Source organism: Geotrypetes seraphini, chromosome 4 (assembly GCF_902459505.1).
Source record: "Geotrypetes seraphini chromosome 4, aGeoSer1.1, whole genome shotgun sequence".
In the NCBI taxonomy this organism is placed as follows: domain Eukaryota; kingdom Metazoa; phylum Chordata; class Amphibia; order Gymnophiona; family Dermophiidae; genus Geotrypetes; species Geotrypetes seraphini.
Window position 1 is genome coordinate 82,483,666 of NC_047087.1, and position 26,062 is coordinate 82,509,727.

At 40.7% G+C, this 26,062-nt stretch overlaps 1 protein-coding gene across 3 annotated transcripts in view; it reads left to right on the top strand.

Moving 5' to 3' along the window:
- Positions 1-25,585, top strand: part of LOC117359264 (roundabout homolog 1) — a 613,895-nt gene extending 588,310 nt beyond the window's left edge. For all 3 annotated transcript variants that reach the window (XM_033941733.1, XM_033941732.1, XM_033941734.1), the window contains 5 exons: positions 3,406-3,815; positions 9,394-9,546; positions 19,567-19,875; positions 21,282-21,478; positions 23,735-25,585. In XM_033941733.1, coding sequence (XP_033797624.1) covers positions 3,406-3,815; positions 9,394-9,546; positions 19,567-19,875; positions 21,282-21,478; positions 23,735-23,749 — 1,084 coding nt within the window. In that variant the 3' untranslated portion in view covers positions 23,750-25,585. The remainder of the gene's footprint in view (positions 1-3,405; positions 3,816-9,393; positions 9,547-19,566; positions 19,876-21,281; positions 21,479-23,734) is intronic.
- The last annotated feature ends 477 nt before the right edge of the window (positions 25,586-26,062 follow it).

Consider the following 26,062-nt stretch of genomic DNA (forward strand, 5'->3'; position numbering starts at 1 on the left):
CTTTTGTAGGTATGTACTATCAAAGTAAATTAAGTTTAAACTTGATATTTGGGGTGCACGATTTTAATTGGGTTAAAATGTATGGGGCTCATAATCAAAAGAGAAAAATGTCCAAAAACCGGCCTAAGTCGGCACTTGGACGAACATTTCTCAAAAACGTCCAAGCGCCGAAAATAAAAACGGGTTTTGGACGTATTTCTAAACAACCTAGGCCTTCATAGTGCCGCTCAACGTCCAAAGCTAAACAGGGCGTTTTGGGAGGCGTGTCGAGGGCGGGAGTTGGGCGGGACGTGAGCTGGCTTAGACTTAGTCGTACAGCATGCATAACTGAAAATTATACAGCTCAGGATCAACGGAACTTGGACGTTGTGACTTAGACCATGTAAAACATGGTCTAAGTCACAAAAACCCACCTAAAGTCACCAGATAAGCACTGCAAACACATAACACAGACCCCTCACACACTACTCCAGTGATCACCCCCTCCCCATAAAAATGTTATTCACAACTTTAAATTTCAGCCTCCAGACCATCATCAACTGGCCGCCTGGCATAGGAAAGCCTAGTCGTCCAGCCCAGAGGCAGCTTAAGTCGTCTTGGGGTGGGTTAGAGACCCATAGAGAGGAGGACCCATGCCCATAAGCCCCTGTAATCACTGCATTGATACTTAAACATGTGTACTCCCCTATACACCCCCAAAACCCTTTTGTACTGGCATATAAGTGTCTCCTGCAGCCATAAGGGCTATTGGGGTGGTAGCTAAGTGGGTCTAGGGGATTCTGGAGGTAGTTTGGGGGGCTCACCATCACCTATAAGGAAGCTGTAGTGAGGAGAAGCCATGGCAACCTTTTTGTGAAGTTCACAGCAGTGCCCTGTAAGGTACCCCACTATTTAGGTGGCATGTCTGGGTGTGCAGTCAATCACTTTGCAGACCCCTCCCACATCCAACAGGGCTTGTTTTAGGCGTTTTGGACTTGGACGGAAAGTTGGACAGAAATGTGGCATAAAGATGGACGATTTAGTGGCTTGGACGATCAGATCGGCAGGACGTATAATTAGACAATTTTCGAAAGTCAAAAAAAGTTGGACGTATCTTTCGAAAATGTGTCTTAGGCTCTTTTTAACTGGACGACTTGCGAGATGGACGTAAATGGACTTAGACGTCCCTTTCGATTATGCCCCTCCACGCATTTATTTGAATTTTCCAACAGTATGTAAGTATAAACCCCATACTCTGGAACACTTCATCAAACCACTACTAAATTTGCTTGTGTACAGGTTGTGCACGTATTACTATTCAGTTTTGAGGATGGGCAGTTTTGAAAAGTCAATTCCCTTGAGGAAAATGCATTTTGGCAGAAGAACACCTCACCTTGGAGTATAGACCGACAAACAGAAAAGGCAAGGGAGGTATCTTTTCAACCAATGAAAAAGGCTTTATTTAAAAACGGAGGCCTCCACAAGGATCCATGTTTCGGCATATAAGAAACACCGTCCTCAGGGGACACTTTTGCTGGAAAGATGCTGAGAACGGAAATAACGTGTGCAGTCGAGCCGCAGCATTCAAAGCACTATAAAAATTGCCTCCTCATGGAGTGTTTTCTTGAGCAGTCTGCCTACGAAGGTTTCATTGGGTTTTTTTTCTATAATGTCTATGAAGGTTAAGTCTTGTCCTTAATTTTGGCTTGATTTCCCCATATAGCATCCCCCTTAATATCTTTTGGATCACATCATGTAGATTATATTCTCAGAGGAGCATGACTGTGAATATTTTGCTATGTGAGTAGCTGTAGAATCCTATGATATGTGTTGGCACAATTTGCAGGTTTCTTTGCCATTTTCCTCTTGGGTTTCTGCCTGAAGCATACTTATTGCTAGGTTTCTTTTCAGGTTGGATGGTTGCTGGAAGGTTAAACCTGATGTGAGCTGGGAATATTTCTTTAATGATTCATCTTCCAGTAATTTCTTGAGCTTTCTTGTCCTGGATTCTGCTTTACTACGGATTTGGATTTTAAGATTTGTTATTCATCTTTTCCAAATCCAAGCTCAAAGCAGACAGCACTTAGGTAGGTGATCTATTTCCTCACCCAAATGATCTCACAAACTAAATTGTGGCTGGAGCAATGGAAAGGTGTAGTGATTTGTCCAAAGTGTGTCAGTGGGAGAAGCAGGATCTGAACCCTTGTTCCCTAGTGAAGTCAGAATTTCTCTAACAGCCAGGCTCTATCTAGCCATTCTTTGTGGTTCTCTTCTCCTTAATATGCTATTTTGAGCCAAGTTGTCTAAGGAAGCATTTCTCCCCTCTAGCTGACTTTTGAAGAGAAGCTAGTGACACCTATTTTTATTTGGATAAGAGAGAAGATGACAGATGAGCAAAATGTACACGAAGCTGTTTGTGAGTCTTGTATCTGGGAAAGACACTTTTCCCAAGGAGTAAACAGCACCATTTTGATTATACCTAATGAAAGCTGAATTCCTGTGTTCTCATGTTAGTTATAACCTCCCTTCTTTCAAAATGTCAAATGAAATTAAAAACATTTCTGCCAACTTGCAGCTTATTGTTAGACTTAAGTCTGAAGGTTCTTGTCTAGAGGCAACTTTTCTTCCAAATTTTCCTCTCCTGTGTTCAGTGTTCCCCCAGTCATTCGCAGTCGGTGGTTCGCGGTCCCAGTCATTCGCGGTATTTTCTGACTGCCGACCAGAAGAGGACAGCTGGAGAGGCAGGAGAGAGCAGCCGGAGCACCGGCGAGTGAAGGAAATCACTCGCTGTATGTTCCGACTGCCTCTTCCTGCACTAAAGTCGGGCCTTACCAATCAGGAACTGCATGTCAAAGCAGCTCCTGATTGGTAAGGCCTGACTTTAGTGCAGGAAGAGGCAGTCGGAGCATACAGCAAGTGATTTCCTTCACTCGCCGGAGCTCCGGCTGCTCTCTCCTGCCTCTCCCGCTGCCCTCTCCAGTCTCCCACACGAAAAAATGTATTCACGGTTTTTCAAGATTTGCGGGGGGTTCCTGGAATGGAACCCCCATGAATTTTGGGGAAGTACTATATATCAAAATATGCCACTTAGTTGTATTTGTGTTTATTTCTCTCGCAAATTAGAATTTACTTACGGGTTGCAATGTGAGGGATGGTGTGGGGGTGATCTATCAGGATGACTTGCTTGAATGTTGCTTTTATTCTTGGTATGTATGCTGATAATCTGTCCTATTTTTAAATGGATTTCTTTTCTATGTAATTGTTTTAGAATTGTAAACCGTCAAGACCCACTTGTCGGAATAGGCAGTATACCAAGTTCACCATAAACAAAAGCAAGCAATGTCTTGGTGCAATACACAATTTCACATTTAGTTTTCTTTTTACCTCGGTTAAAATGTACTTTTTTTTCTTTTTTTCCCTCTGTAGGCGCCAAGTAGTGAGTCCTCCACCACCCCCAAGGCCCATTTCCCCACCTCATACATATGGCTATATTTCTGGACCCCTGGTTTCAGACATGGACACAGATGTGCCTGAGGAAGAAGGGGACGATGTTGACATTGAAGCTGCCAAGAGACAGACCAGACGATTGCTCCTGCGTGGTCTTGAGCAGACGCCCGCCTCGAGCATTGGGGATCTGGAAAGCTCCGTAACAGGATCCATGATCAATGGCTGGGGTTCAGCTTCAGAAGAAGACAACATATCCAGTGGACGATCCAGCGTTAGCTCTTCGGACGGCTCATTTTTCACAGATGCTGATTTTGCACAGGCTGTTGCAGCCGCAGCAGAATATGCTGGGCTAAAAGTAGCAAGACACCAAATGCACGATGCTGCAGCAGGTACCATAGAGACTTTCTACCTATGTGTTTACTGCAGAAACACAGCAATGTTCAATGCCAATCCCAGGGGTAAAACATTTAACTTGTGATGCATCAGATAAGTAATGGGTTGGTTGGTTTTTTTTGTTGTTGGGTTGTTTTTTTTTGGGGGGGGGGTTCAGTGTTGAGTTTTGAGTTTTTGTACACATGAATGACTGCTGGTCATTTTGAAGCTCAGTGAAGCTTTGGTGTGTGGAGTTTGTTTGGTTTTTTTTTTATTTCTATGATAGGATTTGTGAAAGCTTTTTTTCTTGAATAGATGTGGCTGTCATGTTAATTTAAGGCTTTTTCTTCACCACATTGTTTTGCTAGCTTCAGTGTCTTTAATGAGGAGCAATCCATTCAACACAATATTTTGTTACCCCGTTCAGTAGAGTGTTTAAAACAACATTTTGCCATTTGAAATGGGTTCTTCCAAACTGCCTAACCCCAATGCAAGCAAAATTATGTGCAGCATTTGGAGACCATCTCATGGGCAGAGGTCAGATTTTCAAAATTAATTGGCTTAACCAAAGAAGTTGTAAGCACATCTCTAGGATCACACTCAAGTACACACTTTAGTAAAAGGACCCCTTAGACTACTTGGCTTCCAAACCTAGATGACTTGTTTAAAATGATCTTTAAAAACAAGCTCCGAGCCACATAGGGAGGAGCGAAGACAAATCGGCCGAAGCCTTGGGGCCAATCGGCTAGGGGAGGATAGATTAGGGGTGAGCGGAGGGGAGGTCGCCCTTCTCGATCCGGCATCACACGAGGTAGAGCACCAAGTGCTGAGTGCACGATTTGATGGGAGTAAATCTATAAGGAGTCACTTAAATTTACAATCTTCAATGGTGCATACATTACAGGAAAGTGTTCACTTGAGTAGAGCATGGATGGGACTTTCAGTTACATAATTCATTATAGTATATTATGTTTTATATGTCTTGTTCTAAGCATGAGTATTTTCCCCAGCTCTCTTGGTTAATGTAAGTGATCATGTTTAAAATATTGGCATTTATTTGATGTATTACAATAGTATTCTATAAAGGAAAGTAGGCACTGTATGGAAGGGGGTCCAAATAGGCAGGGCTGTACACAAAACCTTCCAACTCCGACTGCTTTATTTATGATATCTCCACTTTGACTTTGACTCCTTTTTTAATATATCTAGGAGTTTACAGGGATGGGGACAGAGCTTTCGGAGACGGGTCAGGGACAGAGCTCACAGGGATGGGGACAAACTTTGTTCCCCGTGTCATTCTCTGGGTGCCACTTTCAGTAATATAAGTATCATAAAATATATTACATTTTGTAATCATCAAAGAACGTGATATCAAAATATATTCTAAAAGTAAAACATATCCTGAAACAAATGGGTCAGTCAAATTATGATCTGTGAAATAAGAAATTTAAGCATTATAATATTTGCATAACATACAATTTAACTCTCTTAAGAGTCGGAGTTGGAGTTGGCACATTTTCACCAATTCTGACTCCAGAGCTCTGCAAATAGGTACCTGAAATAAGCAACCCCTTTGTAGAATTATATAGAAAGATAGACAAGAAAGGGGAAGCCTCTAGCCTTAAAGATAATCTCAAGATAATTATAAATGCATATGTATACAGCTTCTGCACTCAGGGCTCCTTTTACGAAGCTGCGTTAGGGCATTAACGCACGGAATAGCGCGCACTACATTGCCCCGCGCGCTAGACGCTAATGCCAGCATTGAGCTGGCATTAGTTCTAGCCGTGTAGCGCGCAGTATAGCATGTGGTAATATCCTGTGTGCGCTAAAAACGCTAGCGCATCTTAGTAAAAGGAGCCCTTGGTAGTAAAAAAAATCACTGACTCACCTAAATACAGATTATTTATTTCATTCTGGATAATACAATGATATTACATGGAAAAGAAGAGTATGGCAGCAAAAAAACAGAAGGAGGGAAATGATGGTACATCCTATACGTTAATTGGGAACAACACGGCTATTTTAAATGATAATACTAAAATTTTAAATTGCTATTAAAAATTATAAGGAAATCTGACTAGAAACAAAAACTTAAAAACTGCATAACAAAGAAGCAAAATATCTTATTGGGAAAAGCTCGACAATTAAAAAAAATAAAGGCACGAAAATTTCATTTGGCAAGAGCTTCATGGTGTTTAACTTGTCAGCATTATATATTCAAATAGACTGATTACCAGTCAGACCATGCTGGCAGATCAACGGGATAAGTAAAATTGCTTCTTGGCTTTAAATGTTGATGATACTGTCTAACATTGAATAGATAAACTACAGATTGCAACTTTATTTTTATAACTCTTCATTGTTAAATAACCGTAATAGACTTAAGGGCATTTCTAAATAAAATAATAGCATTTAGGCCCTCTTTTACAAAGGCGCGTTAAGCGTTTTAGTGCGGATTTAGTGCGCGGTAACCGCTAACACATCCATAGGATAACATGCATGCATTAGCATGTAGCGCATGTTTTGCACTAAAAAGCTTAGCGCACCTTTGTAAATGAGGGGGTTAATCATTTGATTGACGCCATTAATTAGCATTTATGAGTGTAAGTGCTAGGCATTATTTTACAACAGACGACAAATTTGCTTGGGGGCAGATTCCCTGCATCATACCAGCTTTATACTGGATGGGCAGCTGAGGATGCTTGCTGTTTGGGTCAAAAATCCCTCCTGGAGACCTCGAATTGTCACTTGGTGTCGTCAGCGAAATGCAATTGTTCTTATGCCACTGAGCCCCTGAGGAGACAAGTAGATCTTCTGCAGAGGTCCTTTGGAGATCCAATGCAGGGTTAAAGGATTCCGGGTATCAGGTGATCTTTGCAAAACGCAAGTCTGACCATGTCTCCACACTCCTACCCAAACTTCACTGGCTCCCAGTGATTTCCAGAATCCATTTCAAATGCTCCTGCCTGGCTTTTAAGATCATTCACGGCATCTTTCCTCCCTTAATCCCACTATCTTATAACTCCTCGAGTCCTGACTCTATCCTTCCCCTCTCTACACGGTATTCGCTATGCAGGCAAACTGGGAAAATCCCTTCTCTTCAGAATCACAGGTCTTTGGAATGACCTTACTACCCCGCTGTGGAACCTGGGCTCCCTCCAATTATTCCGCAAACAACTGAAAACCTGGCTTTTCACTAAAATGTAATGCTATCCCCCCTTACTCTTCTCTTCTATATATAAGTTCATGTAAACCTTTTTTTTCCTTCTCTTCCTATATTTTAAGTTCTTGTAAACCGTGCCGAGCTCCACATCCGTGGAGATGATGCAGTATATAAACTTAAGGTTTAGTTTAGTTTAGTTTAGGTGGGCTATAGTAACCAACAGTCTTTGGCAGTTCTGGATCAGGGAGAGGACCCGACGGTGTGCAGGCTTCTCAAGCTGACAGACCTAGTGGAAGTCATTAGAGTATCTTTGCGGGAATTCAATTTGGATTTCCCACAGTCTATCAGTGCTCAAATTCTCGTATGAGCAGCTCTTAAGTCCCGATCCAGGTTTTTCCCATCATACCCTGAGATAACTGTGATGTGGACGGAGCACTAGGAAGTGCCAGAGGGTCCTCTGAAGGCTACCAAGATTATGATAAAATTGTACCCATTGACTCCTGAATTCCAGCAGCTTTTTACTCTGCCTAGGGTGGATTCGCTAGTGGCACAAGTCACTAGGTGGATTTCATCTCTAGTGAGGGAGGAGTGATCCTGAAGGATCCTCAGAAAAATAACAGGGCACCAAACCCACAGTGTTTACTGTCTTTCAATTACAGATTAAAAAACTTCCTCTTATAGGGGCCTTTTACTAAGGTGTGCTATCCTTCTTAGCGCACATTAAATATTAGTGCGTGCTAAATGCTAACACGTCCATAGAATATAATGGGCACGTTAGCATTTAGCGTGCACTAATATTTAGCACGTGCTAAATCATCTAGCACGCCTTAGTAAAAGACCCCCATAGTGTCTTATAATCAATGTACCAGACAATATCTTCTTTAAAAAAAATTTTTAAGTTTAAATTTATTATTTTTTATTTATTTTTTAAGAAATTAAATTTATTTTATCAGGAAAAATGGAAAACTACAAGAACTTCCAACAATGGCCAGCATTTCAAATGACTGCATCAGGGAAGAGAATATAAGATTGAATTTAATTTGAATCTGGAACGCTTCTCATTCATTTATAATAATAGATTTGGTATAATCAAGGTAGTTGGAACCTTTATTTTGAACCAACCCTGTATTTATAGCATTGTTCTTGTGGGACAATCAGCATCAAATTACTTTCAACTTTAGACATGTTGCTTCAGGAACAAATTGTATCTTCAGTTGGATGCCTTCCTTCAATTCATCCAGCTGAAAATCTAAGGATATTTATATAGTGAATGTTATAGAGCTGACTTTATTTGTAGGAGTGTTTTGATTAAATCTGGGGCAAGGATGATTCTGTCATAATGGTCAGCATTTTAGCTGGGCTGTAACATTTTGTGTATAGAAGCCATCCTGTAGCTAAGGCGATTGCTTCTCTCAGTTTTGGGGTGTTTTTCAGTACAGGATCTGATTTCAGTTTTATTGCGCTGAATTGTGTCTGGATTCTTTCCTGCTGTGCTTTTATCATCCAGATCTCCAGAATCTTTCCATTTAGAACAGAAAATCTCCTGTCCTTCCAGGTGCTAAATGAAGCTGATGCCCATAATTTTGTTTGCTGAGTTGATAATGCATAAAACTTTCTAGGATATCTTGAGCAAATATAGTATCTTACACACAGTATGGTAATGTATCTTGCCAAAGAGATGACTTACTAGTTGGTAATGTGAAATGGTGAAAGGCTTTGCCCACATCACTGAAAACTGCCCTTATGATATAAACTAACATAGACATTACCTAGAGCAAAGGTATGAACCACTCTGCTTCATGTGCATGCTCAGAAGACCCGTTTAAGCTGAAATTACTTTTTGTGGATCATGAATATAGAGAATGGTCAGAGAACAGTGGCAAAAGAAAGAGAAAGATAATTATATTTTTGTGATTTTCAACCCAAGTTAGCCAGATCAGTTTACTCAGTGTAATGAGCTGAAAGTCACCTATCACAATGTTTCATGGAGCTCAATTTTTTTAAACGCATGTCCCAATGGTAGACGGCGGTAGGTGTCCTATTGCCATTGCTCAGCCAATCAGGACGCACATTTTTTTTTGTTTTAAGGGAAGGATGCCTACATTGTACGCGTGTGTCGTGCATCTATGGAGATACATAGGGACGCTTAAGCATACCCAAGGTGGGGTGTGGGCGTGGTTTTGCCTGAAAGTGTCCTTGGGCATGCTTAAGTGTCCCTTTCACATCTTCATAAGCACAAGACAGATGCCTTAAATGTAGGCCTGCAAAATGCTGGCATACATTTAAGGCATCTGTTCAGTGATGTAGATGTGATTCTCTTTAGGATGCCAATGCGTGATTGACACATGATCGGCGCCTTAAAAGAGAATTAGGCCCTAAATGTGCATTTACATCTACAATTTCATCTCTTTTTTTTTTTTTAATTTCAGGCCGCAGACATTTCCATATGTCCCACTGTGCTAGACCAACGAGTCCTATATCTACAGACAGTAACATGAGCACAGCTGTAATGCAGAAAACTCGTCCCACTAGGAAACATAAACAACAGGCAGTACATCTGCGCAGAGAAGCCTTCACAGATGGTGAGCCCATTTAGCTGAACAATATATATGTATTGATAATCTTCTCATTTTCTAGATACACACAAATAAACACTGTATACAGAGCAATTGGCAGAGGTGGTCTTCTGGGCATCTCCCATCATCACTTTCCTACTGGACATTGAAAACTGTTTCAAATTCTCTTACATCCTGTCACTCTTATGTCTACCATCACCTCGAGTCTTAGATTATTCCAGTCATCTACTATCTCCAAACATTAAAAAATAGAAAATAAAGGCAGATAAAGACCATACAGTATAGCCTACCCAGTCTGTTCATCCATACCATCCGCTATCCTTTCCTCACCCTTAGAGATCCTATGTTCTTGTCTTATTTTTCTTGAATTCAAATACAGTCTTTGGCCCTCTTTTACTAAGGTGTGCTAACTAGTTGGCGCACACTAATCAAATTAGTGCGCACTAAACGCTAACGTGTGCATGTTAGTCTATGGATGCGTTAGCTTTTAGCGCACATTAATTCAATTAGCGCGTGATGATCAGTTATCGCACCTTAGTAAAAGAGGAGGGTATGTCTCCACCACCTCTACTGAGAGGCTATTCCACGCATCCACCACTTTTCCATAAAGAAGTATTTCCATTTCTCCTGAGTATGTTCCCTTTCATCCTAAGCTCCCTCGTTTCAGAGCTTCCTTTTAATTTGAAAAAGACTTTCCTCCTGTTCATTTGTACTATGAAGGTATTTAAATGTCTCTATCATATCTCCCCTCACCTGCCTTTTTCCAGGGTATACTCATACATATTGAAATTAAGGGCTCCTTTTATCAAGCCGCGCTAGCGGTTTAACGCACGCTGAACCGCCGGCCGCGCTAGCTGCTACCGCCTCCTCTTGAGCAAGCGGTAGTTTTTAGCCAGGTTAAGGCGTGATGAAAAGTCGCGCACGTTAACCCCGCTAGCGTGGCTTGATAAAAGGAGCCATAAGCCTGTCTCCATACACTTAATGATGAAGACCGCTGACCATTTTAGTGACCACCCTCTGGACTGACTACATCCTGTTTATCTATTTGAAGGTGCAGTCTCTAGAATTATACAAAATACTCTAAATGAGCTCTCATTAGAAACTTATAAAGAGACACTGGTGGGCCTATTTACTATTTACAAGTTTGCATTTACTTCGGGATAACAGATGAAACCAACTTGTAACTGCGGAATTTCTGTGTTAACTGGTGGGAGACCTTCCCAACATTCTACCATTCAGCTAATGAACGGCAAATTTTGTTACTGCATGTTGACTGAATGGTAACTAGCATGATACATTTAGCTGTACCAGTTAGGATGGCATGAATTATGTTTTGTTAACTGTGAGGTGACATCTCTGCTCATTATCCACCCGTGTTTTTTCTGTGTTAGCTGCTAATGAGAAAATTACTGGCCGTTAATTAACGCAGTACCCCCGTTAAATTTTAGTGCATGTTTTAACAACTATCAAGTGTGCAAGTGTTAGCATGTATCTGCAGCCTGCATAGCTCAAGGCATTTGGACCTGCGGTTTAGGTATGGAGGAGTGATCTAGTGGTTAGTGCTGTGGCCTGAGAACCTGGGGACTGGGTTCAATTTCTACTGCAGCTCCTTGTGACTCTGGGCAAGTCACCTAGTCCCCCATTGCCCCAAGTTCAATGCTTAGATTGTGAGCCCGCGTGGGACAGAGAAAGTACTTCCATATAATAATTGTAAACTGCTTTGATTATATAACAGAAAGGCAGTACATCAAATCCCATTAACACAGGGATCTCAATGTCCCTCCTTGAGGGCCGCAGTCCAGTTTGGGTTTTCAGGATTTCCCCAATGAATAGGCATTGAAAGCAGTGCATGCACATAGATTTCATGCATATTCATTGGGGAAATCCTGAAAACCCGACTGGATTGCGGCCCTCAAGGAGAGACTTTGAGACCCCTGCTTGATTAACATTACCCCAACATAGCTTATAGCAAGTGAGCCCTGTAGTATTTCCTCACATTTATTTTGAATGTCTTGCAATCATCATTACATGTGTTTAAGCACATTCACCCCCTTGCAGAGCAGGTTTAGGAGCTCCCTTTCATTAGAGCACTGTTAACATTCAAGCTGTGATGGAAATACAAGAATATTGCAAAGAAATTTACAAAAGATTGCAAAGGTTATTGCGATCCAAGTTGTTTCTTCTCTGAAATAATTTGGTGTTCCACTAGTCAAGCATGCTCTATTTGAATTTTTTTTTTCTGGATATTATCTGGTTGCATGCTAGAAAGACGGACTCTAATCATTGCATTTCATGCCTTCACACACAGTATTGACCCCTGCTGAAAAGGTAATGTGTGTATTCCCAGGAGAATCTACAAGGATAATGCAAACATTGTGAAGTTGTCGAGGGAAAACATTTAACGAAAATGTCTCAAGTGAACCAACTTTTCATTAAAACATCACCTTCCAGTTAAAAAACACAACAAAGCAAAGCAAAACCACCACCAGGGGCTTTGCTAGAAGTTCATGTAACATACATTTTCTAACACTTGCCGATCTTGTCAACTTTGCTAAATTTGCTAACCATGGAGAGAAAAGGCAAGAAGGGAGGGGAATTTAGAGTGCCGGCATAATTCTCCACTTCCTGGTTCTTAGTAGCAACAAACTGATTAGGCCTTTCATTACCAGTCAGCAGTTTTTTCAAAGAGGGGGCATCATTTGCCATTATCATATGAAAGCCCAATATTATAGATCCTTATCCAGGGTTACAAGAAGGGCTTTTGGTGAATCACTTCTCCCTGTGATTTCTGCCACTTGACAGAAAAATGGAATACAGAGATCCCAGCGTGATGAGCAGAAGCAATTTTGCAATGAGAGCTTGCCCATGCTATTAACTGCACTTTATTCTGAGTATTTTCTGTTGCTAGCATCTATCTGATATTAGACTACATTAAACACTGGCATGATACAGTGCACCTGGATCTCTTGGCTTATGCCCGTGTACCCTTTGTCAGTGAAACTGAGCTGTCGGAACATTATCTGATTTCAAGAGGTTATTACAGTCACTAAGTGCATGGTGGTCACTGTGAAAGGACAATACAAGGTGTAAATCCCAAAAGCTTGTTGAGAATTCCATTTTTATGGGATCCCTGTAATGGCATTTTACAAGATCCTATGGATATTTTATCCATGTTTATTATCTGGGGAGAGATCTGTTAACTGTAAAATTGGCTAAACATCAAATCTTGATATAAACACTTCTCCCAAGGACTTGAAATAGAGAACCTGGCTGAAAGGTTTACTTAGCTATTACTTCTCTTTTAAGGTAAAAATAAATGTTTAAAAAACAACAACCCTGTATTCAGGACAGTTTCTTTTGTGTCTGTGTATCCTGTAAAAAAATAAAAATAAAAAACTTGAGCTGGCTGGTGTAGCGTAGTGCTGTAGTTAAAACTGTATCAATTTTTTTTTTAAAATCTTTATTTAGTTTTTAATGCCAACAAAAAGTGCAATACAATTTACATATAATTAATAATAATCAAATAAGCACTTATAATCAATCAGTACCTATACAAAACTAAAACTCCCTCCCCCATCCAATATTACCATCAGGAATAATACCAAAACAAAAGATATACCCCCCCCCAATACCTTGTTTGTATCATAGAGCTTATTTCAGCATATTTTCTATCTGTCATTTAATTTCCAGGCAGCTACAAAGATAAATATATGGGTTCATTCAAATGGGGAGGGGGAGGGAAAAGAAGGTTATATTTATCCTTAATTCATTAGATTTTTATATTCAGAATCTTGTAAAGTTATACTATGTAGAGAGAGAAAAGGAAGACTTCATAAAACTACCATTAAATTCTAGGGCTGGTAGACTGAGTAATGACATGTATCTATGAATAGACCACCTATGCTGTAGCATTCCATGGAGTGATATATAAGAAGGCTATAAAATAATGGCCTCAAACCCTGCGCTGTTCCTGTTGACCCTGGGCAAGTCACTTAATCCTCCACTGCCTCAGGTACATTAGATAGATTGTGAGGCCACCAGGAAAATGCATGATGTACCTGTCATGTCCGGGGAAATCCAGATGTCTGGTAAGCCTAGTTGTGGTACCTGCATTGCTTTGCTGGTTATGCGCCTTTGCCAAAGCGGCTTCTTCTCAGCAGTATCAGTGTTTGAGGAGGAGTTCATTATCACTCTAGGGCACTTGGGCCTTGCAGCTGTTTGGCCTTGCTTGCTGTGTTTTCCGTGCAGGGACACAGCTTGAGGGTCAGCGGTACTATAGCTCAGCACTGCAGCTTCTAGTTTGAAGTAGGAGTTTGCCACTCTCACTGGGCAGGAGCACCAATTTGCACTTCAATAGTCCCACAGATCAGCAGTTTAGTTTCTGGTGAGTGGGGATCAGCCAGTTTCTGGTTTGGGAGGTGGAAGAGGTGCAGGTCATCATAGGAGTGCAGTTTAGGAAAATGCTTGCATGATAGAACGTTTTTGAAGCATCTTAAGTATGTGGTTAAACATTTATATTTGGAAAAGTGTGAGAGTCTAGTGGCTACTGGCAATCTTATAGGAGTTTGAAGGGCTTCTGACTCCTTGGACTCCTTAGAGGAGTCTTTGTCATCTTCCTCTTCTAGGGTGACGTGCTTGGAGGAGTGGGTGATGGGCTGTGGGCAGGGGTTTCAAGTCCATTGCCAGTTGCCGCACCTCCTCATTGCTGGCGGCTGGACAGATTTCTAGGCAGGGGCATACTTTCTTTGAAATTGCACTTTTGGATGCTCAGATTTCACAGAAGTTGCATTTCAAAATACTTAAGAGGAAATATGTGGATGTCTTTGATTTATTGGAGCAGGATCAGGATGGTGGGGATAAAAAGAAGGACTAGAAGGATGAATTGAAGGGAAAATAGAGGAAAGGTTCCAGAAATGTAATGTAATGTAATGTAATTTATTTCTTATATACCGCTACATCCGTTAGGTTCTAATCCGTTAGGTTCAATTGGTTGCTCAGTTTTCATGTCTATGCTAGTGTTCTGGGTGGGGATAAGCCTGCATTTTACCTGGGTTTGTTATGCGATTCCAAATTGGTTCTGTGGGCTTATAGGGCATACACTAGATGGGATTGATTGATTTACAATGAATTGTTCAGGAAAAGTTTGACAAAGAAGAAATCTTTTAGTGATGACACCTCATCCTTGGCCCTTTTGGGTTGGGGTTCTCCTTGGGCTTGCAGGGGTGGGAAAGGGGTCTGCTGCATTGCCAGATCCCATGGGGAGGGTGCCTGAGTATGTTGGGTATTTCTGGAGGATGGGGGCCTGTGGAGTTTTCCGTTGGGAAGTGGGAGTCAGGATTTGACAGCAGAGTTTATTTCCAATTCAATGCTGGTTGGTACAACTAGGTTGTCGATTTCAGCACCACTGCAGCCAGTGCCAGGAGCACGCATTCAGCCTTCTGTTGTGTCACAGGTGGTGCATAGGGTTTGGGTCATGTTGGAAGAGGATCTATACAGGGGTCCTCAGTGGTGTCAGGTCAAAAGCGCGCCGGGACAAAGGCGCGCACAGACAATTGAGCGCAGCGCAGAGGCGCGCACCACAGAAAATTACTGTTTTTAGGGCTCTGATGGGGGGGCGTGGGGGGAACCCCCCACTTTACTTAATAGAGATTGCGCCGCATTGTGGGGGGCTTGGGGGGTTGTAACCCCCCACATTTTACTGAAAACTTCACTTTTTCCCTGTTTTTAGGGAAAAAGTTAAGTTTACAGTAAAATGTGGAGGGTTACAACCCCCCAAACCCCCCACAACGCCGGCGTGATCTCTATTAAGTAAACTGGGGGGCTCACCAACAAAACCCCCCATCGGAGCCCCTAAAAACTGTAATTTTCTTCGGCACGCGCCTTTGTCTTTCGCGGGGTTGTCTATGAACCGTCCTCAGTAGCCTTGGTTAAGTCCCCCATCATCTATTAAATTGGTGGCGATAGGTTGGTCTTTATCCAAACTGAACAGTGGCACAGCTTTTGTGGGAGGGATTTTCTACTGATTTTTAATCCTTCTTTGCAGCTTCAGTTGCTTCTCATCTGTCTGGGGTGCAGAAGATTCAGTAGGAACTTTGTTTAGGCTAAATTGCAGGACCTTTTCTGTTCCCTCTTTTCCTTAGACCAGTGTGCATCATTTCTGGGGTGGAAGTTATTAGGGGTACCGTATTTCAGTCACAGAAGACCATCAAAGCAACCTGCAGCTTCTGGGGTCCTATAGAAATATGTAGACATAAAGAATGTGTGTGAGTAAAGACCAGAAATAAATATGTTATGAGTAAAAGAGATTGCTACTGTGTGACAGAGAATACTACTGCGGGAATGTGCTACTTAAACCAAGTGTCAAGTGGAGAGGTGTAACCCATAAACTAGTATATGAGACCTAATATATGTGTGTATTTTAATTATGGTAATATATAAGTTTTATATATATATATCCGTTGCAGGTGACACTGTAATGAAAAACTTATGAGACAAGTGTTGTCTAACTTTTAAATAAGTGACAGAGCCACTAAGCATGTGTGGCTAAGATAAAGCTGTGAGGATACCCAGATGACAAACATGGTGATCCTGTGAATATCGTGGTGAGGATAGTGGCATTAGTGGGCCTGCCAAAAGGGGGAAATAACTAAGTGGAGTAATGTGAAGTTGAACTATATAGTACTAATTAATAATAATGAACATGATAAATAGGATTAACGTACCAATTTGATGTAACCACAAAATTTAATATGCTGTGAGGCAATATCATGTACTGTGTACTATAAAGAAAAAAAAATGAGAAGTGATAAGAGAGACAATAATGATAATGTAACACTAATAATTCTGAAAAGGCAAAAGAAGGGGAAACCGAAAATATGAAGAGAATGAAAGGACGATATTGCCATGTGGTGCAGAAATAGATCCCTGGCCGGATTGATAAACAATGTGAAAGGAGGAGTAGTGGTCGGGTGATCTGACGGTAATGAAAGGAACCATGGGTATAGAATTTGTTGACTGTTGGACAATGCTAACTATGTAGGGGAACTGGAACAGGAGTAATGTTGCTGAAATACTTGAGATGTGATGGCCAGTATCAAGAACAGGGGAACCAATGTGATAAACCCTGCTGTCCTAAAAATTGAGGAGTGTTGCGGGCGGTACCATCAAATGAACAGGAAAAAAATGCGGAAGATAAAGTGGTTGAGTGAAGTACTGCTATGGCAACACAAAAGTGCTATTGTGGATATATTACACTACTCGTACAGTGTGCTAAGTACGGAGACAGAGTGTAGAGCAGGGGTGTCAAACTCAATCACAAAAGGGGCCGAAATCTAAAACATAGGCTAAGTCGCGGGCCAAATTTTTATTAAGATTTTTAGGCGTCCTTTTATTAAGGTACGCTAACCGATTTAGCGTGTGCTAAATCCGCACCTTAATTAAAGGACCTCTTAGTCTTAGTAGGGTTACAACCTCTCCTACCCCACGCCAGCTCTGTGATGTAAACAAAATAAATAAAAAAAGACTTTTATTCTCTTTTTTAGGTCTTAGTTCACGCTTGCTGTCTAATACCAGCTCTGGCAGGATACACATTTGAAATCTATCATATTGTAATCACAAAACAGAAAATAAAATTATTTTTATACCTTTTGTTGTCTGGTCATTATTCCAATCATATTGGTCCCAGGCTTTGTTGTCTTCTGATAACTCGTTTGCCAGGGTCTCCTGCCCATTTGTCGTTTTCTTCTTTCTCGGTGCTAACCATCCATCTCTGTCCTCCATTTCCCTTCCCTACCCCAGAGGTCTGGCATCATTCCTTTTTTTCATCTCCATCCCCACAGCTGGTAATGATGGACCCTACCATCACCAGATCCACCATCTCTCCTTTTCTCAACTAACCTTTCATCCAGCATCTCTCCCTCCTTCCCCATCACCCCAAGGTCCACCATCTCCCACTTTCTCTTCCCAACTACCTTCCTATCCAGTATCTCTAGCCCCCTTCCACACCATCCATTGTGTCCAACTTCTCTCCCTTTCTGTTTCTTCCCTCCCTCCATCCCATTGTCCACCATCTCTCTCCCTCTCCTCTGTTTTTAGACCCGTTATTTATTCCCCTCCCCCCACCCTCAGTCCATCATAAGCACGTCTGATTGGACCCCTCCTTCCGTGTACTTCTAAACCAGGGCCCACCGCTGTCCCCCCACCCTCCCTCCCCCGAAGGCCTGCATGTTTTCTCCCTTTACACTAGGGCTCACCTTCTTTCTAGCAACCTCCAGCTTTTCTGTATCACCTTCAAAGCAGCTTGCAGAGGATCGCCGGAGCTGTAGCAAAACTAACAGGCTGCCGTCAGCCTCTGCAGCACATTCCCTCTGTCACGGTCCCACCCCTCCTCTGATGTACGGGACCGCGGCAGAGGGAACATTCAGCTGACCGGTGATCTTCTGCAGGTTGCTTTGATGGTGAGGCCTGGAAGCCAGGATGGAGGGAGGGACCTGACAGAGGGCCAAATCTAATTATCCTGTGGGCCAAATTTGACCCATGTGCCTGAGTTTGACACCCCTGTCCAAAATATGCAATCAAAACAAACTAAATAATACCAAATCAGAAAATGGTTTTCTGTAGAAAAGAGTTGACTTAACATAGACATCCTGAAGCAGGGCAAACTGTTTGAGAGAAAAGAGAAATATGTTGCTAAAACAAACCTCTGACTCCAACTTCATTGAAATTGTAAAAAAAGGTATGAGCTGTCCTCAGCATGAAGTCCAGTGACTGAATGCTGCTAAATAAATATGCAGCAGCCTATGTGAACCCTTATGAAAGCCAGCAATACTGGTGAAACGGGTCCCGTCGGGCTGTGGACTGCCTGCAACATTTGAGATCAGTAAATTTGAAGATACATTGAACAGTAATTCAAACGAATATAGTTTTAAGAGACGACTCGGTGGAGAAGATTTTATAAAAATTAATATTAAAAGGAAGAAAGAATTATAATAAATATAAAAGAAATAGAATAAAAAAAGGAAGAGGAAGGTTTCTCAGGATCAATGTATGAAGCGTGGAGCCTTGTCAGACTTGGCTGAGGTTTATTCCCTGTTCCAAGCAGGTTTCTGAGATCCTTTTCCTTCCCATTTTTACACCTTATGCTTTGAACAGTGGGATCTTCTTATTTTGGAGTTGTTCCAGTGGGTCTCACTTACCATCTTTATAATGTTTGTCAATGAGGAGAACCACAAAACTTTTATGTACCCAAATACACCTCTGACTTGCGAAGTTGGCATTGGGGACTATATTTTCATCTCGTAATGATACTTTAGTTTATAATCCCTAATCTACTTTAAAGCACCTTAATAGTAATTTGTAAAAACATGGAAAAACTAACAGAATATAACACTGAATATAATTTAGTTTAGTCTTAAAACCAGAATGTCCAGTGGATATATTTTCATGTAGACTATAGGTGTGCAGCTTCAGTTTCTCAGGTTTTTATAATGACACTGGGTTTGAGGATATCTTTTTATGACAGAAAATTGCATTTGATTGTTTTCAAAGCCAAGTACATTTACATATAATTGATAACCCCTGAAAACAGTCCTCTCTCTAGTTCTCCAGGGCAATTCTCATATGCCCCTTTCATAGTCTCTGCTTAGTTTCAAAGGTAGATCGATAATATTTCTTAACGTCTTGAAAAATCCCATTACCTTTGCTATAATTTCTGCATTCCAAAAGAATCTAACTCAGTTGATTAAGTAGTGTCTGCCAGGGAAGTATTGTTTTAATAACATGACTTAACACTTGGGTTGTTGGACTCCTATAGCCAGGAGCCTGGGCTGTGGATAGGCACACAGTCTCCTTTAAGGGACCTGTCCAGGCATGTTTGTTGTTGTGCACCCTTATTTATTTATACCATCAATAGGCAAAGTTTCTAAGTCTGTTCTGATGTCATAAATGGTGTAATGCATTATTTCTTTACATTTGAAAGGTTAACTGTTGACATAGCAGAGATAACCTCATTTCTTTTGAATTGTCTAGATCTGCCACCTCCTCCAGTGCCGCCCCCCGCTATAAAATCTCCCACTGCACTACCCAGACCTCAGTTGGAAGCACGTCATGGTATGTTGCAGAAACACAACAACCCTGTTGACCAAAGAACAGACCGATCAGCAGAGTGGAAAGTGGCAGGCTACAAGGGAAGGGAAGGGGCAGATGTCAGACATCAGTCTGATTTGCGGACAAATTCTGGGGAACGCAGAGAACCACAAGAGCAAAGCGAAGGGAGGATGCGGGGCAGCAAAGCTGTGAAGCGAGAGGGCGCGTCAGGAAAAACTCATCTTCTCCAAGGTAGGTTATTAAATGTTTCAGTTTTTAAGAGCCAACAGCATAGCCTGTGCAAAATGTTTGACGATGCAAGTATAACAAATCAGTCTTTTCTGGTGGGTGTCATCACATCTTGCGATTTTCTTTGGTGAACGCCTAGTAAGATGGAAAGTCAATGACATTTCCTGTCATTGGCAAATGAAAATATGTTGTTTTTTGTTTTGTTTTTCCATTTGTCAATGTAAGGAGGGTGCCTGTTGTTACATTATATGGCCAAGACCAATATTCAGTTTTCCACGTGATTAGCCAGTACATGGCAGGCTGAAGAACAGCACTGGCTGCATCAGCCACATCCAAAATTGTGACGTTTCCCACCTCCCATGATCAAGGCCTTCCCCCTTCCTGTACCTGCTGAGAGCATGCAATTCCCCCTCCCTTGTGGTCTCCCAGTCTGGTGTTATAGTGGGATTTATTGAGGCAGGAGCAATGCCCATTTTCTCCCATTTATAGTTGTACCCAGTATATTGACTGCAGCCTATTGCTATAGTCCTGCGGTAGCACCAGAAGTCGCTGCAGTACAATAAGACTATGGCAAGAGGTTGCAGCCTCCATATTGTGTAATCAAGGTAAATGAGTTCAATGGTATCTCAAGATACCCATCTTACCTTTAATTTCAGGGGAAATTCACAGTTTCCCCAAAAGATTTTGATGTCAAGTACCTAGCTGCTTGTGTTAGGAACCCACAGAATCTCCATTTTGCCTGGGTACAGACAACTATAGCTATTAGCAAGCTATAATGTTAGCGTATGTTAACACTGTCAACATGAAATATTAGTAACCAGACCATCTTTTAAAATGGGATCTAAATTAAAATGACATGTGGTGAATAATTCCAGCTGCGTAGGTTTTCTTCCCCCTTCTTGATATGCTCTTTGGCAATCAATTTACTCAAAGCTCTAGGCAGATCGTGTTCAGTGGTATAGTCAGAGCATTCCTGGTCTGGTACAAACACTCCTCCAAAGTTTATCTCCTAATCTGTCAATATCCACATTTTTGTCTTAGTTTAACTATCATCCTTAAGACCCCTGAGGAAGATGGTTGAGTTGAAACACAGCCCATGTTGGGTCCATACTTTTCAAACTATGTGGATACTGTTGATTGTATAGAGAGCTACATTGTTATGTGATATAATAATAAATCCGGCATCACTAACATAACCCCACAGTTTCCTGTTCTTGCTTTTTGTTTACAGTGGTTAAGAGTAGCCATACGTTATTAGGGTAGATGTAGACTTCTGTACCCATCACGTGAAACAGCTTAGCTCTAGGCTTAAAATAGATATTAAATATAAATAGTGAGTCCTGGTCTATATTCTTTCATTCTTCATTAATGACTTAGCTTCTCTTGATGCTGTTGTATTTCTTACACAGAGGACATCTTGCCATACTGTAGACCTACATTCCCCACTTCCAATAATCCTAGAGATCCTAGCTCCTCCAGCTCAATGTCTTCAAGAGGCTCAGGAGGTAGACGGAGAGCAGATCAAGGAAGCACAGGCCGACGGAATGCTGCAGAGATGCAAGTTTTAGGAACATATGAACGAGGAGAAGAGGAAGAAGGACTACAGGTAGAGCAAGGGATCCATTATTAGTTCCATCCTTTATCTTTGTTCAGTTGTTACCTTATTTTACTTGCAGTTAATTAGTTTAACTTCTGAGAGATATACAAAAAAAAAACAGAACCTGGTACACCTTATGTAAATTCTCTCTCTTACACATTAGATTGTGAGCCTTTGGGACAGTAAGGGAATTTCTAAGTACCTATTTTACTTATAATTTTAATGCACCCTATTGTCTATTTTTTTGTAAACCGCTTAGAATCCTAACGGAGTTTAGCGGTATATAAGAAATAAATTACATTTACATTACATTACACACTGGATAAGATTGCAGCAATTGTGATGATATTATTGGAGAATCCATAGCTTTTTCAACGATGCAATGAGAATTTGTGTAGAGTTGTCTCAAGAGTAAACATAATATAATGTAGCAGGACAGAGGAAGGCATGACTTGCATACGTACATTTGTTTAAGAAACAAACATAATGCAGCAGTATTCAATATGGTTGGTCATGCAATTTGGACAGGCTAGGAAATTATGGGATAGTAGAGCAGGTGCAAATATGGTTTTAGCCATTTCTTTCTGAACAGCTACTACTTTCTCTAGGAGAGCCACAGGTGTTATTTAATTTGCATCTTTTTCCACTCTGTGATGTGCTGGTAGAACTGGGGGTTAAATTTCAGATCTGTGCCAGTGATATTTTAATTTTTATGCCAGTGTAACAAAATACTCAGGAGACATCGATCCTGTCTGCTACTTGTCTATGTGGTAGCTCAATGGATAGCTTCTGGATCTGGATCTTAACTTCACGAAGACCGAACTGGTCGACAATGGCTCCTGACCAGTTAAATTGCACAAAACTGGCTATCCGTGAATATTCAGAGGGAAATAACTGGTTATTCCCAGTGAATATTTGCAGTTAGCATATACCAGGAGGCCAGCTATCTTGGGAGCATTTCGGAGGAGGGGGGTGTCGCACATAGGACCTGATATTCAGCGTTAACTGGGTAAAAATAGTACCTGAACAGGACCACATAAATATCTGTCCTATATTTATGCACTAGCTGAATATTGACTTAACCAGTTATCAGCTGGTGGCCGAAAATGGATATTCAGTGCCGGTTGCTGGAACTGGCCCAGTATTGAATATCCGGGTTTAGCACCGGTGGTGTGCAGCATGGTTACAGCCCATTGCTGGCTGAAAATCAGGCTTGCATATATGTTGTTATGATTATGGTGTATTTTATGTTGATTATTTCTTATGTTGGGTTGTGACTATCTTGAAACATTGTGATTAGTAAAATATAAGCATTTTAAATGAATTATGGTCAGAAACCAGACCTTTTTTTTGCAACTATAAGAGACCATTGATGTTTTGTGAAACTAATGAATATCCAATGGAAGACAAGGGCAGCCTCCTTGGAGCGGCTGGGGCACGGGCAGTGTGTCTGGGAGGGAATGCATGGATGGGAGAACATCGCAGGGGAGGAGACATAGGCATCCTGGGACTGTCTGCCAAGTCTCTTCCCTGAAGAAGCCCTTTCTAAACTTACTTGCTCCACTTCATCACTGACGCTGAAACCGTGGATTGAAGACAAAGTTTTATTTTATTTTTCTTTCCAGCTTATGATTTATCTTTAATCTTATCTATTGTTTTGCCTTTTGTCTTTGTTTTGTTCTATTTCTATCATTTAAATTTCTCCAGAATTCTACTGTTCAACGGCTCCCCCTTCTGCTTCTATTCCTTTCTCTCCTCTCTTCTACCTTCTAAAGTATTTAGATTAATGCTGTCTTGTTAAAATGTTTATTTTATTTTTATTTTTCCTCTAACTCTACTTTTCACTTCTCTATTACCCTCCAGGTACTTTAGTTAGATTGTGAGCCTTCGGGACAGTAAGGGAATTTTTCAAGTACCTTTCTTATTTCTAATCTTAATGTATATTTTCTGTAAACCGCTTAGAACCTAACGGATGTAGCGGTATATAAGAAATAAATTACATTACATTACATTACATGTCAGTGAAAAAAGCCAAATCGTAGAATTGCTTTTATTTTTTTCTTTAAATCAAGCTAAAGAAAGACAGCATGAAATCTGAAATAAAAAGTATTGTCTGAATTGAAAATGAAGCAGAGGAGATAATGAAGATTTAATTTTTTTTAATGCATTAAAATCAAATTGAGACCTGCCATTATGATTAGTAGTAAATCATCTGTATATCAGCACATTTTTAACATGTCCTTTATCCCATTTGATTCTTTGCAGGAAACGGAAAGCTGAAGAATACAGAAATTAAACTGAGATACGTGCTGATGAAATATTCTCAGAGAGATAACAATATCTCTAAGATACAGCTTGCTGGATAATGTTTGATGCCACAAATTCCCTTCAGTGCAATCAGAGTGTACAAATTTCACTTTCTTCAATCCATGATGTCAGCCGAACATTTATTTTCTTTTAGTTTTGTTTGTTTACACCTTCCTTCCTTGTTAGCCTTTCTGTTCTCCTCTTAGCAGCGCTCATCAGGAAGAGCACCTTATAGAAACCCGCCAACCAGCAAAGCTAAAATGCAGCTGCTTACAGAGCGGATGCCAGTGCTGCTTCAGGGATTGGCCAGCAGAGGGTGTCAACACCTGGAAATCCCTATTTTGCTTTCCCATTGCAACTTCCGTCCTCCCGGGAGGCAAGGCAAGGCACTCAGCAATATACCGACAAGCCACCAGCGCCCTTGGTTATAATAACACCCAGCTGGGTACAGCAAACATGATGCAAAGAAGTATCATAGGATCATAGTTTTGCTTCTTGCTGTATTTTAGTACCTGTGAATTACATATTACAGTCCAAGAGGGACTGTTTTCTTCAGTTCCTCAGGTTTCGTATGCAGACAGTGTTTTGTTTTTCAGGTGTAAGCTACGAGTGACATGATGGACCGTACTGTAAATAACCCCCTTTTTTAAGCTACCATGGCCCTAAAATCGGTCTTCCTCATGTCCATCATTTAAGTTGTCCTTGTAGTAAAATTGCGCTACTGGGTGAAAGGAGGTTAAATCACTCGTGTCTCTGGTAGTCTCAGGATATCATACAGGAAGTCTGGCAAAAAACATAAAAGAAAAAAAAAATCATCTATTTTTTTTTCCATTCAAAAGATGCTAATGGGGAGAGAGTAGGTTGTGAGAAGGGCAAACCTGGCTTTCTTAATATATTGGACAGGGCAGGAGAAAGTATCTCAGTAATCCCTATCTTAAATTCCAGCTTTTACAAGTCAGTCCACTTTTCAAAAAAGTGAAAGTGCCACTTGAGGAAGGTTTATTTGATCTTGTCTTTTTTTAAGAAAAAAAAAAAATTGTAATGCACTGTTTTCTTTTCTTTTTTTTTTTTCTTGGTTTTAAAAGCACAATCACTAAACATTATTTGTAAACCATTGTAACTATTAATCTTTTTTGTGTGTCTTATTGAAAATTGTTGCGAAGAATCATTTTTATTCCTCATGTGTGTTAACAGTGAGTCTGTAGGCAAATTTTCTTGAAAGATGGCAAAGATATAAATAAATATATATATATAAATATCCACATACACACACCTACATAAAGGGGTGATCAATTGGCCAGTTCTCTGTTATCTTGACCAGTCAAGTTTCCTTTTTTTATGGCTGGTCATAACAGCCCAAGAATGCAATGAAGCTCAAACTGAAGATATCTTATGCTTTTCAGTTTCCCAAATGAATGTCTTCCGTCCCTGGATTTTACAATCCATGTTGGTTTTCCTTTCTCTGTTATTTTGTAATTAATGTTCCTTCCATTTGTCTTGGGTGCTAATAGAAAGTTGTGTAATTGTTTGTGAAGGCTTATCAGGACTAGCTTCATTGGAATTTTAAAAAATTGCTGAATATGGAAGACTGAAACATTTTAATTTTAGTTAATTTAAAAAGACAAAAGTTAAATGGGATTATAGAGAAAGGGTGTGCTGTCTAAGGGAACAATCCATGTAAGTAATGTTTTTATTATGTTCATGTAAGAAGCAACCTCTTATTTTTAGCCATAATTTTGCATAATGAGGATCAAATAATCAAAAATGTAATTTTTGTCACATTATTTATTAAAATTGTTCTCAAATACATAATTATTTTGTTTTCTGCCTTGGTTTACCTATATGTTGTTTTGATTTAAGAGAACAGAATTCAACTGGACTACAAATCATTTGAATCTGGATTTTAGATTTATTTTTTGTTCCTGGGCAAGAAATATAATTGAAATGGACTTTATTAAAAATCCATAAATATGTAGCAATCCACATAAACACCTTAAGGACCTAATCCACTGGGAACTCTGGGCACAACACAGTCTGTGTTTCGACAAACGAGTCTTCCTCAGGGGTCCCTGCTAGTTCTAGGGTGAAAGATACGTGGAAAGGCTAAACAATTCAAAAGTACTATTACGTAGAACCTCCACATCAAATGTGCTTCAATAACCTGATCACTTCGGATCCCTCCTGCCGGGGTTCGGGGTTTTGTCGGGGGGTGGGTTGTGATCGTTGCAGTGGGGGTGTGCCAGTTACAGGATTCTGTAACCGGTGTTTTTTGACAGGTGCCAGTTA